We start from the raw sequence: 26,343 nt of genomic DNA, 5'->3' as shown, positions 1-26,343 counted from the left end.
AGTTCCTGGACGAGAAATTGCCTACTTTGAAGACTGAATGCACCTTAGCCAGGCCAAAAAAAAAAAAAAAAAAAAAAACCAACAAAACAAAAATAAAACTGTGTGTGCATGGGGTGACAGTTTACAGAAGGAGGTGGGTGACAGTTGCAGGCAGAAGATAGAGGACATGTGAATATCTATGGGATGGGGACAGGAATGAATCCCATATCACATTCTGAGAAGCACAAGTTCCAGGAACTACAAGGACTTCGGTGGGGAATGTGTAGTGAGATAGGAGATTGGCGAGACACGTCAAGGCTGATTCGTAAATGGCCTATGTACCCAATTAGGATAGTGGACTCTGCTGAGAGCAGAAGGGAGCCCACTCAGGTGACCGCCAGGATACACAGAGTGAAATCATCAAGCTTAAAAGAAAGACAAATCTAATAAATGTTCCTCATATAAATAAATATACACAGTCGGTTAGAAATTACTGAAACAACTTTGCACACAGGGGGCACTTAAGTACTGACCTTCTTCACATTCCAGCATACGTAACCCTGAACTCTTACCCCAAGGATTACAGGGCAGTGTGGGGGTGATTAGGTCCGTGTTCCTACCCTCCAAGAATTTCTTCTGCCGACTTTGGGAAGTATGAGTACCCCACCCATCCAATTTGCAGACATTTTGGCAAATACACAGCTCTTCCACACGTTTCCCTAGATCACTCAGTCAAGAAGGAAGAATGTCCTCTGCCCCCTTAAAATCCTTCCACTAGCAAGACCAAGAATCAAACAGACATAGGACAGATTTCTTAACAGGAGAAAAAATCAAATGTAGGTTCCTATGGAAGGGGAACCCACACAGAGGAGGAAATTGCAAAGACCGAAATTGCAAAGACCTGAGGCAACAGGAGCTAAAGTGACCTGAGGAGAGAAGGGGCCTGAGGATACAAAGGGGAGAAAGACCAGTAGCAGGTCAGTGAAAGGAAAAGTTTGGAAAACAAAACTTGCCTTATTATGCAGAGAAGTTTCTTAGGTAAAGAGGAATCTCTGTTAATAGCTCTCCTCCTAGTGCAGGCAGGCCACTGATGGGGAGGTAAGGAGCTTTTCCTGAATCTGCCCCGGGTTTGATGGCTTCTAACTCAAAATAATGTTCCTGGCAAACTGGCCCATCTTGGGGCAGCCTGTCCTTGGCCCCTACAAGCCCATTCCCCACCCCTCCCCATCAGCCGCCCAGACTCTGCCACAACTGTCCCCGACGTAAGGAAAGGGCTAGGAGCAACAGCAGACGCTGGAAAACAAGAGTAACCTGGGCCAAGGGCCAGGGGGTCTATTTTTAGCACTTTGTCTCACTGCCTGTTTATCTTTGAGACTCAGCTTAATGTCTTCCAGGCGAGTGTTGGAGTTACTTGGCGGGCTCCAAGAGGAAAGCAAATAGGTGATCTAGGACCCAACAGCAGTAGCAGTGATGATAACCATTTGGACGGTGTGTTCCCCTCATCTCCCCCAAGGTCCCCTCAGGGGCGTCTGACTCCCCCAAAACCACTTCACGCAGAATTGATTCAAGCCGTCGCCGGCCACTTCTACCGGCTGTGACACTGGAGGCGGCCACAAGGGGGAAAGAAGACGTTATGGACTTTATGGACTTCATAAGCCACGAAGGCCCATCAGGGGGGTGCGGCCGCTGTCCCTCCTGGCCTCCCCCAGTGCCCTCGCGCCCAACTTCACCGACAGAGTCTAACTCCCCAGACGTAAACACGCGCCGGACGCCACAGCGCCCTCTACAGACGGCAGCGGGCGGTCGCCAGGCTCCTTTGTGCCGGCTTACTCGGGGAGAAAGGCGACGAAGCGCTGGCTTCTCGTTCCATCTGGTGAGTTACTTCGTTCCGTTCAAGCCGCAAAAAAGAAAAGGGCCGGCGTCGGGTCTCGATTTATATTTCCCTCCCGAGGACAAAAGAGGTGGCCCCTGGGATTTCGCCGCTTGTAAAACGCGCCGCGGGAAAACGCGCGGCCGACAGACAGTGCTTTAACCCCTTCCATCCCGCCGGCCCAGACCGATTTTTAAGGGCGTCCTCCCCGACTCCCTGTCCACACGCACCGGTTGGCTCCAGTGGCCGGAGCCCGGCTCTCCCCGTCACCCTCCAGTTATGCTGACCCTTCTGGAGTTTCTAGGGGTCAATGGGCCGACCTCTGTGGCGACCCGGTCTCCGGGCCCCCGCAACCCACCTGGTCCTCCTTAAGAAGCTTCCGCAACCGGGAGTAGAGGCGGGTGTTTTGTTCTTATAAGGAGGAAAAAGTTTCTGTGACATCCAGGAAATGAGTAACTCCGCAGCCCTTAGGGCCGCGCTGATGGAGGCCAGAAGGCGGGAGCCGGCCAGGGTATCGCCGCCCCCGTGCGCCTAAAGTGCCTGGCGGGACGCTCGGCCGAAGCCGCCCGCGAGCCGCGGCCTCCGGGCCCTGGGGACCGGCGCGCGCAGCCGGGCTGGCGCGGTCCCTGCCGCGACCCCGAGCGGGACGAAGGCCAGAGTGAGTGCAGGGGCGTCCATCTCGCGTAGTGGGGGAAGAGGGGCGCGGGGCGGGAGGACCGCGGGTAGGCGGTGCTGCGGCCGCGGCGGGGGCGCGGAGCAGGGGCGCGGGGGGCGCGGGCGGCGCGGGCGGCGCGGGCTGCTGCTCGGCCGGGGGCGGGGGCGCCTGGGAGACCCGACTGCGTGGTCGTCTGCGGCGCGCGCTCGTCCTGCGCCCCCGCGTCTCCGCTCCAGCCCCGCCCGCGGACCCCGGGGGCCCCTCGCCGTAGCCCCGCGCGACAGGCGGCTCGTCCTGCGGGCGCCCGAAGCCAGGCCGCAACGTGGTCCCTTGTAACCCCGGCGATCCGTTACTTGGGACCGTCACCCGGCTCTTCACCCGGCCTCCTTCCCCGCCTTGGAAGGAGGCAGGAGGCAAGAGGAGTGCAGCTTATTTTTTTCTCGGTTTAAGGTAGTGAAGCTATGGGGTTACGGGGGCCGGATGAAGCCTCCACAGCTTCCTCTTTCGGGACTCTTAGTGGAGGAGACCCCACGCTGTGCGGAACTTTCTCTCGCGGCTACACATAGTCTCTGCCGCCCGACCCTTAAACCCCCTCCCCAACCCTCCACGGGGTCACTAGCTTTCTGGCTTCCAGGTTGAAGCGACTCAGAAGCCCCGGGACCAAGCTCCCTATCCGCAGTGGTCCTCTATAAAAACCAAAGTGCCGCCAAGCAGGAAGGGAGAGGATTTTACTGAGCCCCTCAGGGACCACACATTGCCTTTCGCATCTTCTGCCTGGTGTGAGAAGGAACCGCCTTCAAAAGTAAAAGAGCTCCAGATACTGGCAGATCCTAGACTCCGGGCTTTGGGATCTAAATCAGTTTGAGAAATCTATCCTATTACTTGTTACTCTTGAATCTGACCCAGGGCCCTTCCCTTTTACAAACCAGTTCTGCCTCAGAGAGGCTGCCAGGTAAAGCCGATCTGAGCCTGGTGTAGTCACAGGTCCAGGTTAGCTGTAAAAATGGCAACAGGTCGAATTGCTGCTTTTCATCTCTTTATTAATAACATAATGGGCTGTGCTCTGGAGTCCTCCTTCCAGCCTACGTGCCTAAGTGGCTTTCATTGTTTGCTAATTCCCTGTGCCTGCTGCTGCTCCAGGCCATTCTGCCCTCATATTTTCCACTTGTGGGTAACCGTAAAGTGGTTACACAGACTCTCTGCTCTCTCTGGGTGGATGGAAAGGCTTTTGTTCCAATGCCATACCCTCGCTCCATAATTTTCGAAGATGCAGCAATTTTAAGCTCTGGCTTTCAGGGAGCCAGAATCTGAACTTTTAACCCGATGCCATCAACCCAGAAGTTGTCACCTTACCAGGAATGCCTCCCAACTCCTGCGGTGCTCAAAGGGAAACAAAGAAGAGGGTATGGAGTCGAGCTGTTTGTCTGAGGGCAAGAACAGGGAAGAACTTCCAGTAGAGGCTTCTGGCAAAATTGCCCACCTGAGAAAGTACTGCCTGGGAGAAAACTGGTTTTGGGGGGCGCCTGGTGGCTCAGTCAGTTAAGCATCTGCCTTCAGCTCAGGTCATGACCTCAGGGTCCTGGGATGTAGCCCCACATTGGGCTCCCTGCTCAGTGGGGAACCTGCTTCTTCCTCTTCCTCTGTCCCCCCTTCTGCTTGTGCTCTCTCACGTGCATCCTCTCTCTCTCAAATAAATAAAAACCTTTAAAAAGGAGAAAAGAGAAAGAAAACTGGTTTGGTATTTTTCCCTTCTTGAGCCCCTTGGGGTCAGTAAAGAGAAAGAAGGTGGGGGATTCTGTCTGCTGAAGGAGGTACACATCTCAGTGGGAGGCAGTGACCAGCAGGGCCCCTGGAATGGTAGTGTTGGGCCACTGGAGTGCTCGAGCTTAGTGGTCCATGCCAGCTCTTGGAAGGGACAGCACTGCCAAGCCAAACTGGTCCAGAGGAGAGGGGATGGCAAGGTAGCAGGTTCTGCAAAGCACGTCTGGAGAGAGAGAAGGGAGTGAACCGGCAATATTTGTCTCAGGGAAGAGAAGCCGAGGTGGTTGAGACTGTGGCCTTCAGGAATCTCCAGCACTGTCACTTGAGAAGAGGAGAAGACCTGCTCTGTCTGACCTCAGAGACTCGCTGATTAGGAGAAACAGGGAGACAGATCTTACTCAGAAGTAAGGAGTAACTTGCCAACGACTAGGACTCCTCAGTTGGTAATGTACTGCCCATCCCTGTCAGCAGAGACCGCAGGCCATCAGCAGTTATGAAGGAGAAAGTCCCTTCAGGGGGCGAAACTGTGGCTCTGTATTTGGGGCTGAGAAGTCCCCTCAGTAATGAAGTAGTAGAGCAGCCTGTGGGGTTTTAACAGAGAAGTGTCCTAGAGTGCTGGGGAGCTGAGGAGCCAGACCTTATTTATGACTGAAAGCAGTTTATCCCAGATAGATTGGTCTCAGTCTTACTGGGGATCTGAGAATGCCCAGGGATGTTAATTATAACTGCCAAGGCTGTTGCTGGCATATTCTGCTCTTTACGTGAATTAGAATAAGATGTACCTCTCTGCAAGATGATGGCACCTTGGTGACATTTAGGATACCACTTGGGGCTTCATCTTGATGGACATGGCCAAGGCACATAGCTGGACAAGTGCATCTGAGCTGGATTCATCCTTACCATACTCTGGCCAGGTGTTCTTGAGCAGTACACCACCTGTGCAACCATACACAGCAGCCCTGATAACCAACCATTATTGAGGGCTTAACATTTATTTGCCAGGCTTTTTTTTTTTTTTTCTTCCCCCAAAGCACTTTCCTTTCATTAAGTCATTTAATCTTCATAGTAGTCCTATGAGGAAGCCATTGTTATCCCCGTATAGATGAAGCTAAAGCACAGAGCAGGGAAGTGTTCAGGAGCCTGGAAGCTGAGTCCTAATCACTGAGCATTCACAGAACAAGAAGCAATTTAAGCTTAAAAAGCTTTTTTGGGGGGCGCCTGGGTGGCTCAGTTGTTTGACTGTCCGACTCTTGGTTTTGGCTCAGATCATGATGTCGGGAGTCATGGGATCTGCCCAGTGGCAGGCTCCATGCTCAGTGGGGAGTCTGCTTGGGAGCTTGGGATCCTCTCCTCTCTCTGCCCCTCCCACTGCTCACATGCTCTCTCTCCTGCTCTCATTCATAAATGGATAAATCTTTTTTAAGAAAGAAAAGAATGCTGGTTTGGTAGAGGGCCCTTGTGGGAGGAAGGGAAAAGCAATTGCTTTTTTCTTTGTCAAAGGCAGAAGTACTCACTCTCTGCTCAGATGGAGGAAAGACAGAAAACTTATCTGGGGGCAGAAAGGCGAAAAAGAGCAAGCTCAGCCTTGATGGCTCATAGGAGGCCTGGCCCAAGTATCAACTGATTTTCCTTTTTAATTGCTGGGCAGTGTGAGGTGGCAAATCCAGTTTGGGGCCTGACATGAGGTTGATGAGTAGGTGCCACCTGGGTGTGGTGCAGAGGGAAAAGGCCACAGCTACACAGGGCCCCTGACCTAGGCAAGAAATGCCCCCAAGTGTGGAACAAGGTGGCAAGTGTTCAAACCTGCTGTCCCAGCACTGCCCACCACCCGTTTCCCATCTGTTCCCTCTTCCCTTCCCTGTCCAGGCCCTGTTCACCCACAGATGCCCTTCCCAAGCTTGTTCAGGAAAGCTTTCTCCAGATTCCATTTCACACCTTCATATATATATGATCACTTATTTTCCCCACCATACATTTTAGCACTTAATTAGCTGGAATGAAGCATGTTACCACATACTATCTATAGACAGTATTTTAAGATTTTTTAAAAATGTACTTATTTATCAGAGAGGGAGAAGCACAAGCAGAGGAAGGAGAAGCAGCCTTCCTGATGAGCAAGGGGCCCAATGTGGAACTCCATCTCAAGGCCCCAGGATCCCAGGAGCATGAGCTGAGCCGAAGGTAGATGCCCAACCAACTGAGCCACCCAGGCGTCCCTATAGACAGTATTTTAAATAAACTAGCTTCTCAGCTGATAAGGATGCCTCAAAATCTCTTGGGAAGAACCAGCTGGTACCCAGCAGATTTCCCATAAAGGGTGGTATTTATGTAGATCTTGTCACCTGTCCCAAGTCTAGCTCTTAGCTGTGCCTACTCAGAAACCCCATCTCCACAATTTTCCAAGTGGTTTGGACCTGGACCATTGAGTCACCTCAAGAAGCTCCCAGAAGTGGGTGTGCAAATTAGAATGCTAGTTTTTAAATTTGGAACACTTGTGACCATCACCATCATGCAGACTGGATGGTATCTGGTCCCCGCATCCTGGGCGAACCACATGGGAATCCAAAGATCCAGGCAGCTCACGCTTGGCAAAGAAGGACAGGGAGAGAGTTGTCTAATAGCGCAGGGCTCTCTCGACTTCTGTGGCCCTCTCATCAGTGGAGAAATACCTGCCAGGTAGACCAGTACTCCCGTCAGCCTGGCTGTGTGGGTCTCCTCGGCCAGTGTCTCAGGGGCCCTGTTAACCTGATAGGATGTCTCCATTTTCTCTTGCATAATTTAGCTATTTTTATTCTGCTTACTTAATTTGTTTAGTGCTTTATAAGCATTAGCTCCCAGCTACACAGAGTTTCATTTGCATAACTTAACCACTCACAGTTTCAGGGTTGGAGGCGCAGCTGTAGGGGTAAATGCTACATGCAAGTTAAAAGGATTTGGTTGGGTAGCCTGGATGGGTCAACAGTGAGCCAAGCACAGAACAAAGAAGAATGGTCCCTAGTCACCACAGATGCTTGGGGAAGTGGAAGACCCCAGACTGGCCCCTCACGGCGGCGCCTGTGCCAGCACGGGCGGGAAGCAGTATTAATGAGGCACCGCTTGTCTTGGCTGCCTCGGCCCAGCTTGGTCGCCATCTTCGGTCAGCCACCGTCCCTGGGTGCCACCTCGCCGAGGAGGTGTGATCCGAGTGGTCTCTGGAGCAGGGTGGGCTTGGGCTGAGTCCTTTCTCCCCACTCAACTGATGGGTGTTCTCTGTACTTGGGCAAGTATGTTGACTCTTTGGAGCCTCAGTTTCATCTTTGGTAAAGAGGGGATGAGCACTCACAGGACACGTGTAGAAGGCACTGAGCTCCGTGCCAGGCACAGACCTCTATGCACTCTTCGAGACGGTCAAGTTCAGTCGAGGATCCACATTCTCTGCTGAATTGGGCCCCCAACCTTCCCATTAGGGCCGCTGACATCTGGCCAAAAAACAAGACTGTAGGGACCCAGACTGTCCCAGAGGCCTCGAAGGAAAGAGCTCATCTCCTTGCTGCCCTTGGCTGTGGTTTGTTCACAGTTGAGGACAAAGCTGCTGCCCCCACCTTTCTGCCGACTCTGGGAGAGGGAGAATCAGGTTTGAGGCTTGGTCTGAACAGGCAATGCTTCCAGAGGGGAAAGAAGGGTGAGGTTTTCTAGGAGCGGAAGAGGGTCATTTGGGGCTGCCTAAGAGGTCTGTAGGGCCCTCCTCAGCAGTTTGGGACCTGTGATATTTTCTCATCGGAAGCGTATTCCCCCTCTATCCGAGTGGGGTGGAGTGGCCCACCCTGTGACATCAGCAGAATGGAAGCACCTGGAAGGTGACATCACTGTTGCCCACGGCAACACCTCACCTCCACCTTAAGGTAGACTGGGAGGAATAAGACCCATCCCAACTGTAAGACACATGTTGAAAGGAGGGAGCACAGAAGGCGTGACATCCACAGGTGTGTTTCTCAGGGCCTGGGCAAGGGGAAGAGGGAGGGGCTGCTGGTCAGAGGTCTCGGCTGGAAACTGGTTGGCAGTAGGTCTCTGCCCCCGCCCCCCTGCCCCGCTAGGCCTTACCCCAAGGGAATAGAGCTCATCACTGAGGGCTGCAATCTCATTTAGTTCCCACAGCTGTGACCTGGCACAAAGAGCATGACCCCTTACAGTAGCTTCTGGCAGCTTCCGTGGCCCTGGGTTTCCCTTCTACAGCCTGAATCTGGTAGGGAACAGTGGGAGGTAGGGATCAGTGATAGGGAAATCAGAAAAGTGGCTTTCCCTGCTTCTCCATCCTCACCACCAAAGGAAGTGGGAAACAAGGATGCCTACATCCTCACTACAGGGACTGACTTAAGAGAGAGCCTTCATTCATTGCGTGAGTATTGGTTGTGCACCTACAATGTGCAAAGCAGTGAACATGCTCAGGATTCACTGGCTCTGTGGAGCTTTATAATCAACGATACGTGGAGAGGAGAGGAGTGTCTGGAATGTGCTGCCCCAAGAGTTGGTACCAGCTGGGAACAGAAGCAACGTCTCACAGCTCACCTCTCACCTCACATGCCTCTTGGAATTTCAAGTTGGCCTAAACTAAAGCCGTGGAACCCCTTCCTCCCCAGCAGTTCGTAAAGGAGTTCAGAGGCGGTTGAGGTATACCCAGGGTTTGGGGAGTGGTGTTAGAGAGGTCAGGCATGAGTGTCAGCTGTGTCCTGCCCAAGAACAGAATCCCACAGTCTGAGTGTCAAAGGTGAGAAGACAACAGGCAGACGGCCTACTCCATACCCCCTCCTGCTGTGACTGTGGTATTAGCAGTTGGGCTCAGTTTCTCCACCTGTTAAATGAGCATAGGAGCAGCCAGTACCAGAGAATATACAGGGCACTTTAAGATGGAAGTCCTGGAAGAAATACAATGCCCACAGTTTTCAAATGACTCATTCGCAGGTGGATGACATAGTGGTACGCTTGCTGCCTGGGAGGAGGGCTCAGCTTTGCAGCCATCCTGGGCTGCTCCTACTTTCTCCCCCAGGTCATTTCCCTGAAGTGGATACATGAGAGTCTCCTCCTAACCTGCGCCAGACCGTACAGAGGGCGTTGTCATAATTCTAGTCCTGCTTGTTGGTACAAAAGCATGTGCTCGTAACAAAATGTTCTCCTGGGAGCCTGTTTCAATAGCCTTCTTGGTAGTAGTCAGGGGACCCGCCTGAAGTTCATGAAAAGGTCCTTTGTTTGCTAAGACTTTGTTTCAGAGTCAGTAAAAGGGCAGGACTGCTGAAGAGCCAGGACCACAGGGAGCCTGGGCTGGAGAGGAAGAGAACAGGGGATGCCTAAGCCCGACCCCTGCTTACGACCCCAAAAGTGCCACTGATGCCTCCCAGCAAAAGGTACTGTCCAGGGTCAGAAGGGCCCTGCCCCCTTTTCCCAGCACATTGTCCTTTCAGTTGAAAAGCTATCTCAGACATCTCAGGTCACACACCCAGAATCTTTGGGTGGAACGGGCCTTGAAAGCTCGTTGAGTCTGATTCCCTGCCTCATGCCCAGATTTCACTTAAACCATCACCTGCCTTGCTCCAAAAGGTACAGGAAAGCCCATCCGTAATATTTCACGGATAATCAGGCACTGAGCAGCACAGCATGATGGGAAGATCGGAGGCTTGAAAGTCCTGAGTTCGAATCCCGACACTGATAATGAGCAAGTGGCCTCGCCACTCTATGCCTCAGTTTCTTTATCTGTAAGATGCAGATAGTCCCTCTTTCTGAGGTTTATTGTGCAGGTGAGACCTGTAAAGTATTTCACATAATGCCTAAATCTCTATAAATGTCATGCATTGGCTGCCGTTTTTTTAAACTCTCCCATGGGGCATCAGAGCCACAGGGCTGGTCTGTTCTTTTCCCGAAAGGGAGACCTGCTTGCCACCCCACCAAGGGTTGCTTCTCTGCTTCTTTTCCTGAATTTGCTTCAGATTCTGTATCCTGCGCTTATCTTATATTTCTGTAAGACTCTCAAGCAAGGAAGTGGGCGTCAAGGGGAGAGGCAGCTGGGGGTCAGATAAACTTGGGCCAGGGTTCATTCCTGGGCTGTTTTCTCGGTAAACATGGGTGTGAGTCAGCCTGTAGTTAGCAGAAGGCCATCCGGACCTGAAGTGGCCAAGGTCTGTCTCCAGGCTGCCTCTGGAAGGGTTCTTGCTACCATTCGCCAAGGCCCTTACCACTATTATTAGCACTTTGCTTTTCTGACGGCAGAGCGGCTCCCAGAAAGAAAAACCTTAGACGTGACTTCATCAGAGATCTCTCACTACACCCCCATTTCAAAAGCAGTAAGTTTTTCTTTTCCCCAGTCTTGACTTCATTCACTCAACAAGCATCAAGGAACCCCTGCACCTTGAATGCCAGGTGTCAGGGACCCAGGGTGGATTCTCCAGCCAAGTCCTCCCTCAGAAGGCCTGGAGGATAGTCAGTGTTAATGCTGCCAGACTGGCGGCAGGGGCGGGGGGCACACAGAGCAAACTAGAAGCTCCCCAGGTGCTGAGCTTCCTGCTCTCCCTCTGTGGCAGCCGCTGGGGCCTTTTGAAGAAACAGGGAGGTGGGGGGGGGACAACCAGGCCAAGTCCCCAGGCTTCTGGAGTGCTGCAGGGATGTTGGGCACCCCCATCTCCCCAGAGGAGTCCCTAAGATGCAGGATTTAACAAATCAAAGGGGAGACCTGGCCTCATCACCCATAGCGAGACAGATAACCGTGTCCTTTACGGAGCACAACCATGTCTGGGACCACCGTGCCCAGAAGGAGGTGGTGTGGTCACCCCAAGCAAGAGACTTGGGATTCCGACCCAGGCCTTCTGACTGCAGAGTCTGGTCTCTTCACTGTACACTAAGCCTCCGCAAAGTGTTAAGCTCTTCTGAGCTGAAGATCTTGGCCTGTTTTTTTCTGGGTGGGCTCGAGGCGGAGCATGTCCCTGTGAACCTGGCAGTGTCAGGGGCTGCTTGCTGCCTGCCGCAGCCCGACCAGCTCATCCCTGTCATTGGCTCAGGTGCCCCTGCTGCGTGCCAGGCACAGCCTCCAGCAGAAGCCAGGGCAGAGCTCGGGCATCATCCCATCGCTGCGGCCGGCTGTGGTCGTCGTCATTTTGTCCAAGTCACAGGGGAGAGGACTCTACAGTCCTGGACTATTCCAGGCGTAACGTTGCCAGCCACTCTCGGACTTAGAGTCGAGGCTCCCGCTTTCCTGGATAGGAGGACTCAGTTCGCCCTGACTGAGGCGGCCCTAGAGCAGGCAGGCAGGCCGACTCCGGTCCCGCTGCTCCCCCCAGGTTCCTGCAGCAGAGAGGCCCCCACAAGCTCTGAGCGGTTCACAGCTGGCTTGGCCTCCATCTTCCCTTTGTGTCTCTTGCTGTCCTCCTCTATTAAGATGAAAGGGGTTTTAGATCTTTGCAGGCACAGAGCGTGTGTGTGTGTGTGTGTGTGTGTGTGTGTAAAACAGGAGGCTGAGAGCTCTTCCCTTCCTCTTCCCCACCCCGTCTCCCACACCCCCTTCTTTCTGTCCCCCCTGCCCAGCTGGGGCATAGGCATTGTGTCCCGTACCACCCAAGCCCCAGGGGACCAGGGTGGGCAAACAGTCTGGGATTTCAAGCTGGGATTGTGGGGGCCAGAATCCCTCAAGCTGGGCATGAGTAAGACCGGGCAGGATGGGGACGGTGGGTGGGGGAACTGTGGGAAAGTCCTGGGGGGGCCCTTGCCCTCCCCGGAGAGGCCGGGCTGTCTTTGTGAGCTGGTCTGTCTTTGTTCTCCTCCAAGGATCACAAGGAAGGTGGCGCCCAGCAGCCTGTTTCATTCCATCCATCCCCAGCTCGTCTGTGAGAGGGGAAGCAGGCCGGCCAAGGGAGGGCTTTGTCTCCACTTTGTTTTCCTTTGTACTTTCTCCCTGCTTCCTGCACAGCCCCCTCAGCCCCCTCAAAGACCCTCCCCACTGAGCCCACGTACTTGCTGTTGTCTGGAGCCTGCTTTCTGTCCCTGCAGCCTGCGAGCCTAAATGTGGCTCATCTCAAGCACTCACTGCCCTCCTGGGACGCAGAGGGTGTAGAGAACGCAGGGTGGAGGGAGAGAAGGGGCACGAGTCTGCGAGCCTCGGCATCCCTGCCTGAGGTGGGTGTTAGTGTTCCCTCCTCGCCAACACTCCTGTGGGCAAGATGGGGCCCAGAGGCGGAGGGAAAGTCTGAGAAACACTAGCTGAAGCCAAGCCAAAATCTGATGGTGTGTGAGGGCTGCTCCACTGTGGGAATTCGTTACCTCTGTGTTTCCATTGTGGACACGCCCCTGTGATTTCAGGTTCGGAAATCTGAGGTGGGAATCCAGGGGTCAAGGGGGATGATCGGGTGCACCCTGGCTGTGAGAAACGCATCCTTCCTGAGAATGGAGGACAGGTGCGGTGCCTTCTTTTGAGAACGGGTGTCTCCAAGTGCAGGATGTGAGCACCCTGGTGGGTCCCCAGGATGGCACGCATCCTTGGTGTCCTGAGCAGGCAGCCCTGCCTTGGGTCTCTGCCAGGCGCTTTGGGGAAAGTCAAGACAAGCCTTCCCGACTCCAGAAGTCGAGGGTTACAACCAGAGCTCAGCCGGCTCACTCTGATAGGATGGCAGGGTCTGGAACTGCAGGCCTAGCATGGCCTCTCGCTCCTCTGCTCTTTTTCTGTGAGACTCTGAATGAATGATCCGCCTCTCGGCTCCGGGGACCCCTGCCTGTGAAACTGCTGCTGCTCCGGTGAGCTGAGCTACCTAACGAGAGAGGCGGGGAGGGCAAGCACCGTGGGGTCCCTGCTCTGGGACATCTCCAGGGATGCCCTCTGCACAGGGCACCAGGCTTATCCACACTCAGAAGGGCTTAATACATCCCGTCTCCCCCTCCCCCCCCCACATCCTCCTCCCCTGCTTGTTCATGAAGCCCTTTCAAGAAAGAAGGATTCATCTCAGGAGTTGGGGGGTGAAGAGAGATCAGGAAGGCTCTTGGAGGCAATTTCCGAGATAGGCTTGCCGTGAGGACCGTCAGGTAGGGTTTGGGTCGTGCGGTGTGGACACAGAGCAGGGAATTGGGTGCAGTATGGGAGACATTCAGGGGACAATCAGTAATCGGAAGTGGCCAGGGCAGGTGGGAAGGAACTGAGGGGTCCCCCAAGGCTGGGTGGGGCCAGGCCTTGAACCTCAGCCTTAAAGCTCTGACCCGTGTCACATGGAAACTAGAACCCAATGAGATGAAGAGAGACCTCCAGGGAAGAGGAGGCCACCCAGCGTGGCTGGGAGTGAGGGAGGGCTCAGAGGAAGTGATTCCAGAGGCCCATGCCAGCCAGGCTGGGGAGCCCCCGGCTTCGGTGCAGAACAAACCTCAGAGGTGGCAGGGGCGTGGGGGTGGGGAAGGAGGCTGCGCTTCGAGACTGCGTTCGTCTCTGAAGGCTGCTTTAACAAGATACCACAAACTAACTGGGTGGTGAAACGAAAAACAAACCTCTCAAAGAGTTCTGGAGGCCTGAAGTCTGTGGTCAAGTTACCCGCAGGGCCACGTGGCCTCTGAATGCTCCAAGGGTGGATACTTCTTGCCCCGTCCAGTGGCTCCAGGCCTTCTGGGCCCTGGCAGCTTCGCTTCAGCCTCTGCCTCTGGCCTCGATGACCTACTCCTCTCTGTTTGCTCCTTTTCTGTTCTCTTTATAAGGACACTTGTCACTGGACTTAGATTCCCTCCGGGGAATGCAGGCAGGGCTCAGCTCAAGGTCCTTAATTTAATTACTTAAAAGACCCTTCCTTCCAAGTAAGGTCACATTCACAGGGTCTGGGTGTTAGCCTGTAGACCTAGCTTTTTGAGGGTCACCATTCAACCCACCACAGCAGCTGTTGGATTCCGGGTGCGCTGGGGAGAACAGGCGAGAGAAATCTGGATGTGGGCCCAGACAAAAGGTGGCCAGGAGAGCCCCTCCTGTCTCAGGGGCCTATAAGCCCCCTAGCTTAGATACCAGGCCTCCGTCTGTCTGTCCCAGGACACTGTGATTTCCCAGGACATGCTGTGGGGACATCAGGCTGCATGGCTGGACGGGAGGACACCATGTCCTTCCTGGGAGATTGATGGCTTCCCTGCCTTCTCCATCTGTATATGAGCTGCTGATGGACGAGCGGGAACAGGAAGGATGTGGGCTCTCCCACCCACATCAGCGGAGTCCAGGCCCCTGACCTTCCTGCACTTGGGCTGACCAGCTACATGACCCCAGACCAGAGGATGGGTTGGCATCCTGGTGACTTTTTGGAAACCCCTCCCTTTCTGAAAGTGGGCCTTGAGGAAACTTAGTGCTTTGGGCGGTGTGACTGGGCAACGTCTGAGTCTGGCCAGTGGGGCCACGGAGCCATGACAGCATAGATCACCTTGGCGAGAAGGCCGTTCCTCTCACAGCATAAACTTTGCCATGGGCTCTCCTCCACTGGGCATGGCAGGCAGGGTGGGGTGGGGGGTTGTCTCTGCTCTCTCCCCCACCCCGATCAGGGTCCAGTCTTCACCCCTGCTTCTTCTGAGTCCAGTGTGGGATCTCCCCTGGGCCAGGGAGGAGCATTTGGGGTCCAGTTGTCCAGTTGTGGGGACCAAAGACCTTAGCCAGTAACACCAGGTGCTCCTTAATGCATACCCATTAGGCTACAGTCTCTGTTTTCTTCTAATCCCTGGAGAGGCTGGGAGAAAGCCTTTATGTAAATCCCTAGCCCAGGCCTGGCCCCCGCCAGCCGTCATAAATGCCAGCCCTCATAAATGCCGGTCATGATTACTTTGGGGGTGGCTGCTGGGGTGACTGGGAGATGCTGGAATACTGTCAGGACTGGGTTTGGGGAGAAGGGTCGAGCCGGGGTTGGGGTGCTGTTTCAGGGAGTTCTGGTCACAAAGGAAATAGTAGGAGGTGGTATTGCTGAGAGGGAAGAGTGAGGAGAGTACCAGGGTCAAGGGCAGCCTTGAGGACTCTTACTAGGGGGTGGGGAGTGCCTATGGACAGGGGAAGGGAGGCACCTAGAGGGGGCTGGGGACCAAGGCCCGCAGGCCTCAAGTGGCCTACTGACATATTTTATTTGACTTCCAAGGTTTTCAAAGAATTTTTGAAATAGCACCGACCTTGTAAAATCGAGGGATGTTGATAAAATCCAGATTTCTGGCTTCTCTTGGAAAAATAAAAAAAGAAATCACAACGCATGCGACGTGGTGGCTCGTCCCTTCAGATAATGCGTGTGGGACCAGTTGATCCCGGGCCCATCACTCGGGTCTCTAGCATGTGCAGCCTTGCCCGTTTACTACGGGGCCTTCCCCACCCCTCTCCCCCACACTTGGTCTCACAACCCCTGCCTTCAGGAAGCATGACTGAAAGGAGGGAAGGGAAGGAGCCCAGTGGTCGTGTAAGTGGCAGGTGGGAGGAAGGTGAGCCTAGCTGGAGGCCAAGATGGAGGTTCTGCAGCGGTGTGGGGTGGGGTGGGGTGGAAGGTGATGGGGGTGGCTGTAAGGACACGGAGAAGAAGACACACTGGGGGCCCAAAACCTCGCCCTTCAACCCATTTCTCAATTATGCTTTGTTGGTCCTCTTCCTTCCTCTTTCCTCACTTCCTTTTTTTTTTGCCTGCCCTCCCTCTCCTACCCAGGCTTGAAGCCACAGGACCCAGACCCTCCCCAGTGCTGCTCAGCTCTTCTTCTGTCCCCACCCCCAACGGGGCTTCAGGCAGAGAGGAACCTCAGCAAGAGATCCCCTTGCTGGGGCCTGGGCCAGTCTGCAAGGCCATTCTCCTCTCCTGCGGGGGACTCCTGTCCTGGAAGGGTGGGGGCCATCTATGCTGAGTCTGTTTGCACCCCTACCCACCCCCATCCCTGAGTAAGGTAAAGAGGAAGGAGTCTGTAGGGACATGTCACTCCCACAGCGACCATCTCCTCCCTGACATGTGAGAAGTCCGCTCTCACTGATGTACTGGAAGCCTGACAAATTGGGCAGCCTGGTGCCTGGGAGGAGATAGGAGGACATTCAGCTTTTGGAACTTGCTGGAACTCTAACTAGGAAGTCAGGGACTGGTGGGCAGAGAAACACAAGGAAAGAGCAGGAAGGTGGCCTGACCTGTAAGGGTTCTGAGAAGGGCAAGGGAGGCCTGCACCTGAGAAGGGCAAGGGAGGCAGCCTCCCGGAGGATGGACCCCTGAGCCGGCCCTGAATGAAGGTGCCACTGGGCTGGGCGGGGAAGCTGACACTGGTATGCAGCGTGGGCTCTGCTAGGAAGAGGGATGGGATCAGGGATCAGACAGGCCAGACTGCAGGAGGAGAGCCTCACCAGGGCTGCAGACAGACTGCTGGCTCACGGGGCCCAAACTCCACCCCCAAGGCTCAAGGTCAGACTCGTGCTCTGTATTCAAACTGTCCTTTCTTATAGTCCTGTTTTCTCGGGGCACAGCCAACCCTGATGAGCTGGGTGGTCGCCCCTGTGATGCCTGGTAGGTGGCAGGGCTCACTCATGCCCTGGGAGGGTGGAGGGAGTGCAGAGGGAGAGGGACAAGCCCACTGCAGACAGGAAACCTTTGAAGCCACACAGTGGACCTTTCCAACCATCAGTCTCTTCACAAGATAGGATGTTGCAGCTGCCTAACTCATGCTCTGAGAATCGAACGACAGAATACTCACCGAGGGCTTAGCTTTGGACATTCATCTGTTCACAGGCACACGAGCACCTGCCTCCCCTTCTCTGCTGTCTGTCTGTCCAGAAATCCCTGGGAGGGCCCGCCTGCCTGGACTACTTCGACCCCACCCTCCTGCTCAGGCTCATCTCCTCATTAGGTCTCTCTAGTTTCGTCTGTAAATGGGGCTTAGATGAGTACAACACTAAATTCTGACTTCCTTAAATGTGTGGCTTTATTGCCCCCAAACAGACCCCACCTCATCAGGGACTGGGGACTCCAGCACAAGACCAGGCACACAGTAGGGGTGACTGCTCATCTCCTCTGGCCCCTTCTTCCTCAGAGGGTGCAGAGCCTAAGCAGTGGGAAGGGACCCAAGGAACCCCCCAGGGCTTGGGCTGCAGGTGGCTTCCCCTGCCATCAACCCAACTCCTTTATTCCAAATTTATAAGGAAACCACCTCAGCTGTTCCTTTCAGCTCCAAAGATGACGCTGGGGCCGGGGCGGAGTCAGGGTGCCTGGGTGGTTGTAATTAGCAGAGCTAATTGCATATGACAAAGCTGCAGGCTCGGGCTGCCTGGACACCGTAGGAACCAGGAACCGCGCCCTCCTCCTCCCTGGAGGCCTGCCAGGCTTGGGCAGGGCTGGTTCTCAGACTTGAGCGGGCGCTGGAACGACCCGAAGGGCTCATGACAACATAGGTGCTGGACCCCAGCCCTGGAATTTCAGATCAGCAGGACTGGGATTGCACCTGAGCATTTGCTTCTCTCATGCGGTCCCACGTGGTGCTGCTGAGTGGGGACCACACCTGGAGAACCACTGTCCCAGGGGACTGCTGGCTGCTGAGAAATGGGTCCTGGGCGCCTCTGTTGCTGAGGCTACAGCCAGCCAGCCCTGGGTGGGGGTAGGTGGGTGATGGGTCGGGAGTGTGGATGAACACAGGCTCTCCCCTCTTCAGGTTTGCTGTAGGAATTCTGTCTGGAAGGAGGGGGCTACGTGGATTGGAGCCAAAGGCTCGCACAGCCACATCTCCCCAGCCAGTGAACACAGGGAAGGTCCACAGACAAAGAGGGGCCCCCAAAGAACTGAAATGAGACTCTCTGCATTCTTGTCCCCTGCTACTCATGCGCCATTAACACTCCCAGCTCGTTCAGTCCTGTGACATCCTTGGTGGCTCTCTGCCTCCATGTGCAGATGGTGCTGTTCTTCCTGCCTGGGATCATGTTGGGCTCCTGTGCTGCGTGGGCCCTGTGGCATCCAGCATGTTCCTTGCACATAGTAGGTGCTCTGGAAACACAGCACCGTAGGAAGAACTTGGGCTTTCCAGCTGGAAACAGAACAGACTGTATCTCAACCCAGCTGTGCCTTTTCTAGTCGTGTGGCTAGACTAGTCGTGTGGCTTTTTGTTTCTTGGGCTTGGTTTACCCATCTGTGAAGCAGGGATAACACCCACTTCGGTTATAGGGGGTCACTGTGTACCCAGGACGTCCTAGTGAAGGCTTGATCAATGGAAGCATATCTCCATTAGACAACTGCGCGTGGCATTCATTGGATTAAGCTCTGATTGGGGTGCTGGGAGGCTGTGGGCGATGCAGGAGTGACAGAGCCCAGGGAACAGAGAGGCCATCTGGGGCTTCTTCCCCAGAGTCTGAGGCTTCTGGCCAGGCGCAGAATAAAGGTCTGAGAAAACCACTGGCTGGCCTGACCACCTGCAGCCCTCTGGCCCAGCCCCTGCTGCCTCGTGACCCTGGCTCTTTGCCAGGCTAAGTTTAGCTGTGACCTGCATGGGCCACCACGCTCTGTGGACAGGGGCGGGGGTGGAGAGGAACTCAGCAGGTTTCCTGCCAGCTTCCTGGCAAGCAGACAGACAAAGCCCTCCAAGTGACCCAAGTTCATTTTTAAGCTGAACCCAACTGGGTGTTTCGGGCCACATGTATGGGGTAGCTTCAGTAGGGGTAAGAGCCTTGGGCCAAGACAGAGGTAGACAGTTTTGAAATTGGGGAACGGGGTCCTTGGGGAAGGGGTGTGTGTGTGTGTGTGTGTGTGTGTGTACATGCATAGGTATCCATGGTTTGGGGAGAGGCTCCCAGATACCAGTCTGTCCCCATGGTCTCCAATAAAAGTCACACCACTCTGGTTCCTTCTCCTCATTCTTCTGGCCCCATGGCCCCCAGGGCAGTGTCCCTGTGGCTTGGTTTGGGGAGGGGAAGTAGAGGTTCCAACTTGGTCCCATCTTGTGATCAATGAGCGGCCTCATCCCATTCCCCATCCACAGGCAGAGCCTGCCTGTCCAGATTTTAAAGGAGCAAAAAAGACACCTGGGAGTTCATCTGATCCCTGGGAGGGAGTTGTTGGTTTGAGTAAGGAGTGAGTCAGAGCTCCACCTCCAGGAGGATCCAAGTCTGCAAAGGCCTCTCCCCTTTGCTGGGGGGCAGGGTGGGCAGAGTGGTGTGCCAAGGGACAGCTACACTAGAGGAGCATTTTGTGCTTTCAAAGCACTTTTGAGCGTGCTTTCCTCCTCACCCCTGGGACTTGGCAGGACTGGTGTGCTTAGCAGGTGAGAAGATAGAGGCCTGGGGAGGCCTAAAGGGAAGGAGCGAGTATGGAAGGGCACCCACTCCCGGCTCCTGAGATGGATTCTCTCCTGTAACTCCGCCTTCTTAGGAAGGAGGGTCTGCTGATAGATCTGTCTCTGAGGGAAAGCCCTGGAGCCCTAGAGAAGCAAGACCCCTTGGCAACGAGCAGAGTCAGATTTCAAACCCAGGCCTGTCTGCTTCTAGAGCCCAGGCTCCTCCCGCTTTGTTAGCCCAGCCCATCTCCCTCGTGCTCTATGCTCTGGTGTGTGTATGCGTAACCCTACTCCTGTCTGTCAGTGTTACTGCTGGCATCCTGCCAGAGTCCCTTGTGGGGGCATCTGTGTGCCCCCTCAAGAACCCCCACCAGCAGGGTCACTGCGTTTCCCTGTCCCATCACAGACACCTTTCATGAGAAGACTCGCACAGGGGCAGGCATTTTGCCAAGGGCTTTATATGCATGATCTTGTTCAAGTTTTACAACCTCAGGGATGATTATGCCCATTTCACAGATGAAGAGACTGAGGGCCTAGGAAGTTGAGTGATTTGTCCAAGGTCACATGGCTAGTACGTGCCCGTACTGACTTCTAGCTCTGTCTTGTCTACTCCTGAATCCATCCTTTTAACCCCTCGCATACAGAGTCAGTGGCTCCACTTGGTTTGGGGATTTGAACGTCGCCTCTCCCAGTATAAGGAGGCCATTAGAGCCCTTGAACAAGGCACGAGGGTGCCCACAGGTAGCCCTGTGGAAGCTGGTAGGGAGAGAGGAGGAAGACTTCCCGGTCTTAAGGCTTGACGATGGCTCCACTCCTCACTGGCTGGCCTCCTACCCTGAGCTGGTGTGGAGGCTGGTCAGGGGCTGCCCAGGCCTGGGACTGTGACTTGTTGGGGTCTGCTGGGCCCAAAGGGGGCTGCCTATAGTACAGGGGCTCTCAAGGGCCTCAGAACCTCCAAATTCTCTCCCAACTGGCTTCTGTCTGGTGCTGTGCTTAGCCCCTCGTGCCTTGATCTTAAAACGCTGATCCACATTGAGAAGCCAGCCTCACAGCTTTGCCTCGGACCACCCTGGCAAAATTTTCCATTGAGGTTTCCCTCGTGTGGAAACCAGGGCTGACCTGTTTCTGCAATTATCTAGCAAGCTGCCCCTCGTCATAGGGAAGAAAAGCTGGCTAGCTTCCCCCTGGACTTTTTCCTCACCCCACACCCCTTCCGGCCTGACTTCCTACACTTTCTCCTGCCCTCTGTCTCCTCAAGTTCACCTCTGAGGCCTGAATGTGTGTGCATGCTGAATTCTGCTGCCAGTGGACCCACTTTTGGTTCCTGCTTGTGTGTCCAGCTGTGTACGGGATGGAATCACATCCAAGCAGCAGGCTCTACCCACGGGTGGCAACTCAGGTCACGTACATCCTGGCCCCTCTGGCTAGAACCTGCAGACATGTTTTACCTGATGCCACGTCCCTGATCCTTGGCACCATTCGGATAAGAACCAGAACAAATGGTTTTAAGGGTGTAAATTCAAGGTTAGGGAATGGGGGGGTATAGCTCAGTGGCAGAGCATTTGACTGCAAGGTTAGGGAATGGGGCTCAAGCAGAGTGGAGAAGCTCCTATCAGCATTCGTTGGCATACAGGCTCTCTGTGTTCTCTGCTGTCCCACAATGTCATTTGGCCGCCTGCTGTCCTCACTGAAGTCCCAGGCAGAAACAGGGCTGGGCAAGTATGGGAAAGGCCCCTGTTATTCCCCAAGGTTCCTGCCTGGGAGAGGAGAGGGTATAATGTAAGGCCTACCCTGTAAGACTGTGGCTGTCAGACTTCAGTGTGGATGGTATCAAAATGCAGCTTCTGGTTCCATTGGTTTGGGACGGGGCCAAGGTTCTGTGATTCTAACTCCCATGATGGTAAGGGGTTAGCCCTTCCCTTGAGATCATGTGTCCTGGAGGAATGGAGTGTCTCCCTTCACAATTAAGTCAGATTTAATGTTTAGACAACTCAGGAGAGGAAATCCAGTGACTCGGTCACTCTGGTTTTCTCCAAGATTGCCCATGAGAAGGCCGGGAGGTCAGTGTCTGAATTAGGACTGAGATCTTACAAACCAGAAGGAGAGGTTTACAGCAGGAGAAGACAAGGGCCCAAAACTGCTTCAGAAACATTTGCTGTTCAATGAACCTATGTTTTATACCATCCACTATGCCGCGACACATTCTGCATGGGTCACCATGTCCCTCAATACTGTGACCCTTGGGGGTACAATGGCTTTCCTCTCGTCCACCAGGAAACTGGGTCTCAGAGAGGTGTGTTAATGTGCCCAAGGGCACACAGCTGACCAGTGACAAGGCTGGCCTTGGGACTCCACCTTCTTGTCCTTGACCACAAGGGCTCCACTGGGGAGGGGTGGGTTGAAGTATAGGAAAACAACTCAAACTGACTTAAAGCGAAAACATTATTGGTTTATATGACTTTAAAACTCCAGAAGCAATGGCTTTAGGCATAGCTGGGTCCAGGGAATCTGCTTTTGTCTATGTTGGCATCTTTCTCAAGCAAACCCCCCTTTGAGGTATAGAGAGTCATCCCCGGCCGCCAGCAGCTGCGATCCTGTTCCCTGGCAAACCTAGTCTTTCTCCCCATCAGTCCCAGCAAATCCCACTTCTGTGTCCCTCCCGTTGGCCGGAGGGAGGTCCTGTGCTTCTGGCTGAATCCACACTGTGGAGGCGGGGGTGTGGAATGGCTTGGGCCTGGGTTATATGTTCACCCCTGGAGCTGGGGGTGAGGTTATCCCCACCCAAGCCATAGGACGTGGGCCAGAGAAGGGTTGGCTCCTGGGGAAAGGGCATCCCCACTTCCAGAAGGGGGGAAGGACTGGGCAGACAGAAACAGGACAGCCTCTGCAAGTCACTCAGCCAGGATTGCTGGTGTGCAAGGACTCCGCAGTTCTTTCTTCCAAGGCTATGCTGCAGCACAGGGGGTGGGGACTGTGGGCCAGGCAGGAGAACCGTGAGACCTTCATCCACTGGGTGGACAGATCGACCCAGTGGGACAGAGGTTGGTGTGAGGGTCCGTGGAGGAAGCAGTGTGCACGGAAGCTGGGTGTGACCATTGATCCTGATCCATGTCTCTGTATAGCAGGAAAGTTCCAGCCATGGCCCTGGGGCTCTTCCGGGTGTGTCTGGTGGTGGTGACAGCCATCATCAACCATCCGCTGCTGTTTCCACGGGAGAACGCCACGGTCCCCGAGAGCGAGGAGGAGATCATCCTCAAGATGCAGGCGCACCAGGAGAAGCTGCAGCTGGAGCAGCTCCGCCTGGAGGAGGAGGTGGCCCGGCTGGCCGAGGAGAAGGAGGCCCTGGAGCGGCTGGCGGAGGAGGGCCAGCAGCAGAACGAGGCCCGCACAGCCTGGGACCTGTGGAGCACCCTCTGCATGATCCTCTTCTTGGTGATCGAGGTGTGGCGGCAGGACCACCAGGACGGGCCTTCCCCGGAGTGCCCAATTGGGGACGAGGACGAACTGCCCGGCCTGGAGGGCGCCCCGCTGCGGGGCCTCACCCTGCCCAGCAAGGCGGCGCTCGAGCGCTTCTCTGAGCGCTGCATTCGGGGCGCCACGGCCGACGCAGCCCGCACACGGGAGTTCGTGGAAGGCTTCGTGGATGACCTGCTGGAGGCCCTGCGCAGCCTCTGCAACCGCGACACGGACATGGAGGTGGAGGACTTCATCGGCGTGGGCAGCATGTACGAGAACTGGCAGGCGGACAAGCCGCTGCTCTGCCGCCTCTTTGTGCCCTTCGTGCCACCTGAGCCCTACCACTTCCGCCCAGAGCTCTGCTGTGCCCGCCGCCCCGTGCCCTTGGGCCGCCAGGGCTACGGCCGGATCGAGGTGGTGCGGGCCACCGAGGATGCGCGGGGCTGCGCCTGCGGCAAGACCACGCTGGGGGAGGACATGCTGTGTCTCCTCCACGGCAGGAACGGGCCGGCGCTGCCTGGCAGCGAACTGGAGACCCTGCTGTGCGCTGGAGGCTCCCCGTACCTGGACGCGCTGCGGGTCATGACGTGGTTTCAGACGGCACTCACCAGAGCCTGGCACCGCATTGCCCACAAGTACGAGTTCGACCTGGCCTTCAGTCAGCTGGACTCCCCGGGCTCCCTCAAGATCAGGTTCCGCTCGGGGAAGTTCATGCCTTTCAACCTGATTCCTGTGATCCAGTGCGGCGACTCGGACCTGTACTTCGTCTCCCACCTTCCCGCGGAGCCATCGGGGGAGACCCCGGCGTCCAGCACCGACTGGCTCCTGTCCTTTGCCGTCTACGAGCGACACTTCCTCCGGATGACCTCGAAGGCGTTGCCCGAGGGGGCCTGCCACCTCAGCTGCTTGCAGATCGCCTCCTTCCTGCTGTCCAAGCAGAGCCGCCTGACCGGCCCCAGCGGCCTGGGCAGCTACCACCTGAAGACCGCCTTGCTGCACCTCCTGCTCTCCCGGCGGCCGGCCGACTGGAAGGCCAGCCAGCTGGACGCTCGCCTGCACGAGCTGCTCCGCTTCCTGGAGAAGAGCCTGCTGGAGAAGAAACTCCATCACTTCTTCATCGGCAACCGCAAGGTGCCCGAGGGCACGGGACTCCCTGAGGCCATTCGCAGGGCCGAGCCTCTCAACCTCTTCCGACCCTTCGTCCTGCAGCGGAGTCTCTACCGGAAGACGGTGGACTCCTTCTACGAGATGCTCAGGAACGCCCCGGTGCTCATTAGCGAGTATTCCCTCCATATCCCCGCAGACCATGCCAGCCTGCCCCACAAAGCTGTTGTCTTGTAGGGCGGACAGGACCCGGGGGGCCAGGACGCAGGGCACCCCATGGGCCCACATCTCTGGGGCCACCTGCAGGCCCCATCCCGGGAGAACGGCGGGCTTTGTGAGGCGCCACGGCTCAACCCACCGGGAAAGCCAGGCCCCGTGGCACAGAGGAGACAGGATTCCAAGCTGGCCGAGCTTGTTTGCTTTCATGCCACCGGGGCCTGCTGGTGAGGTTGTTGTCTGGGTTGGGTTGATCCTTTGTGTCTTACTTTTGGATCACCACAAACGGCCAAGAGGATGACAAAATCCTCTCTGGACACCGAGCTGAAGACAATGCAAACATCGATTCGGGTGTCATTTTTGACGTCCTGGCTCCAGGCTTGACTTAAATATCAACAGGGGATCTGCAGGAATGCCAGCGGGGGTGCATGTTAAGACCCTGCAGCCTGTTCCCAGTAATGCTTGACCCCAGGCAGCCGCAGCCAAGGCACCAACAGGGACAGTTGTGGGAATTTGCCACCTTCCATCCACAGCCTGCACTAACGGGATCCAAATGCGGCTTCCGTTTTTTAAACTATTGGAGAAAAGACCTAGAAGAGTTTCAAGGCCCCAAGGGGCCAATGTCTGTTGCCCAGAAGTGGATACTTGGTGGCAGAGAGAAGTTTCCGTCAGCCGCTTTTCCAGCTACGTGTCTCACTCAGGGTCGACTCCCTTCCCCAACACCTTCCCACCGTATGCTGTGCCCCGAGCACCGCCGTGGGGACAGGCTCCACAGCTGGTCTCCGGCCATGCCTGTGCAGAGGGAGGGCAGGTACTGAAGGCGGAAGCTGCAAGAGACACAGGGTGACTGGGGCGCAGGGTAGAACGTGTCCCCAGGGTGCTGGGGTCTGCCTCTGATGCCCAGTTCAGAGAAGACGGCGGAGCTGAGGAGTGAGGGAGGGATGCCATAGCCTGGAGTGTTCCTCAGCGGCATCACAGTCCTAGAACCGAGCATGCCTGGAGGCAAGAGGAGACCTAGCGCCATCTGTTGCCCCCAAGACCTGTTCACTGCAGTGGGGCACCCTCGTGGCACAGAACCTCCCGTTTCTGGATGAGCCTTTCTGGCCACACAGATGAGCAAGACCCGAAGAGGCTCAGCCGCCTGGGGACACACGGGACAATAGTGCCGACCCAGCCCCCAAGCCCCAAAGAGATCACCTCGGCAGTGCTGGGGGCTGCAGTCACGGGACAGGCGCCAAAGCCTGCGGTGGGACCTGGCCCATCTCCGGGCCTGGGTAGGGCGGTTGGGAAGCCACTTCTCCACTTGTGGCTTCGCTGTCCCTTCGGGAGCTCCTCCCATGGTACTGCCAAACTGACCCTTCCAGGAAGCCAAGGGAGAGGCAGGAATGAGTGCACCTGGGTTCCCCTCCAGGGTTTAAGCTGGCCAGGCCTTCGAGCAGCCTACCCTGTTCCATGGGGGTGTCGGGCTCACCACAAGCTGCAGAGGATCCTGTCCCTCACCCAGGGGTGCTCTCAGCTGGCCCCAGGGGTTCTGGAAGATGGACGATTTGCCTGACAGGGTTCACTTGCAGCAGGAGGCTCGGTTGTGATGGGGCACTGAGGCCATAGAAACCCTTCGGTGTGAGCTGGAATCAGACCACGCAGACTTGGGTCTTTGTCTCCCCAGAGCCGGGAAGGATCATACCCGTATGGCCCCCAGCAATAGCCCCAAGCCCCCGTTCAGTTGTAATTTGTTTCCAGAATCGGGGTGAATGTCCATATTTATTACTGCCCATGCCTTGCCTGCCCCCACCCCCTTATCCTTATCTTGTTGTGCTTGGAGGAGACCTCACAGGCGGACACCAGACTCCAGAAGCTGAGACCAAGTGTGAACCTCCCTCGGCCTCCCCTTGGCTTCCAGGAGAAAGTTCACTGAAAAATGACCTCCTGGCCTCTTGTTTATCCAGAGATGACAACTCAGCAGGACAGTGGGGGATCTTCTATGCACCAAAGCTGCTTCTGAAGCAGAAAGCAGTAGAACTCTCGGTGTTTCGTGCTGCCTTATTTATATTGAAGGAAGAATTAAATTCTTGCAAGGAGT

General features: G+C 55.5%; 1 protein-coding gene across 3 annotated transcripts; it reads left to right on the top strand.

The window, feature by feature from the left end:
• The first annotated feature begins 1,808 nt into the window (after window positions 1-1,808).
• Window positions 1,809-26,343, top strand: ITPRIP (inositol 1,4,5-trisphosphate receptor interacting protein). Of its 3 annotated transcripts, none has more exons than XM_080831645.1 (2): window positions 1,809-1,852; window positions 22,610-26,339. In XM_080831645.1, the coding sequence occupies exon 2, from the start codon at window positions 22,626-22,628 to the stop codon at window positions 24,282-24,284; it is 1,659 nt and encodes a 552-aa protein (XP_080687771.1). In that variant the 5' UTR covers window positions 1,809-1,852; window positions 22,610-22,625; the 3' UTR covers window positions 24,285-26,339. The 3 variants fall into 3 exon arrangements, 2 of the variants coding, with proteins under 2 accessions (XP_080687771.1, XP_080687772.1); XM_080831646.1 differs by lacking the exon at window positions 1,809-1,852 and adding an exon at window positions 2,289-2,507 and having other exon boundaries at window positions 22,613-26,339; XR_013966374.1 differs by lacking the exon at window positions 1,809-1,852 and having other exon boundaries at window positions 22,616-25,630; window positions 26,164-26,343.

The sequence above is a fragment of the Martes martes genome (genome assembly GCF_963455335.1).
Source record: "Martes martes genome assembly, contig: scaffold_315, whole genome shotgun sequence".
Classification (NCBI taxonomy): domain Eukaryota; kingdom Metazoa; phylum Chordata; class Mammalia; order Carnivora; family Mustelidae; genus Martes; species Martes martes.
The sequence above is the reverse complement of the archived record's forward strand: the minus strand, read 5'-3'. Positions and strand labels throughout refer to the sequence as shown.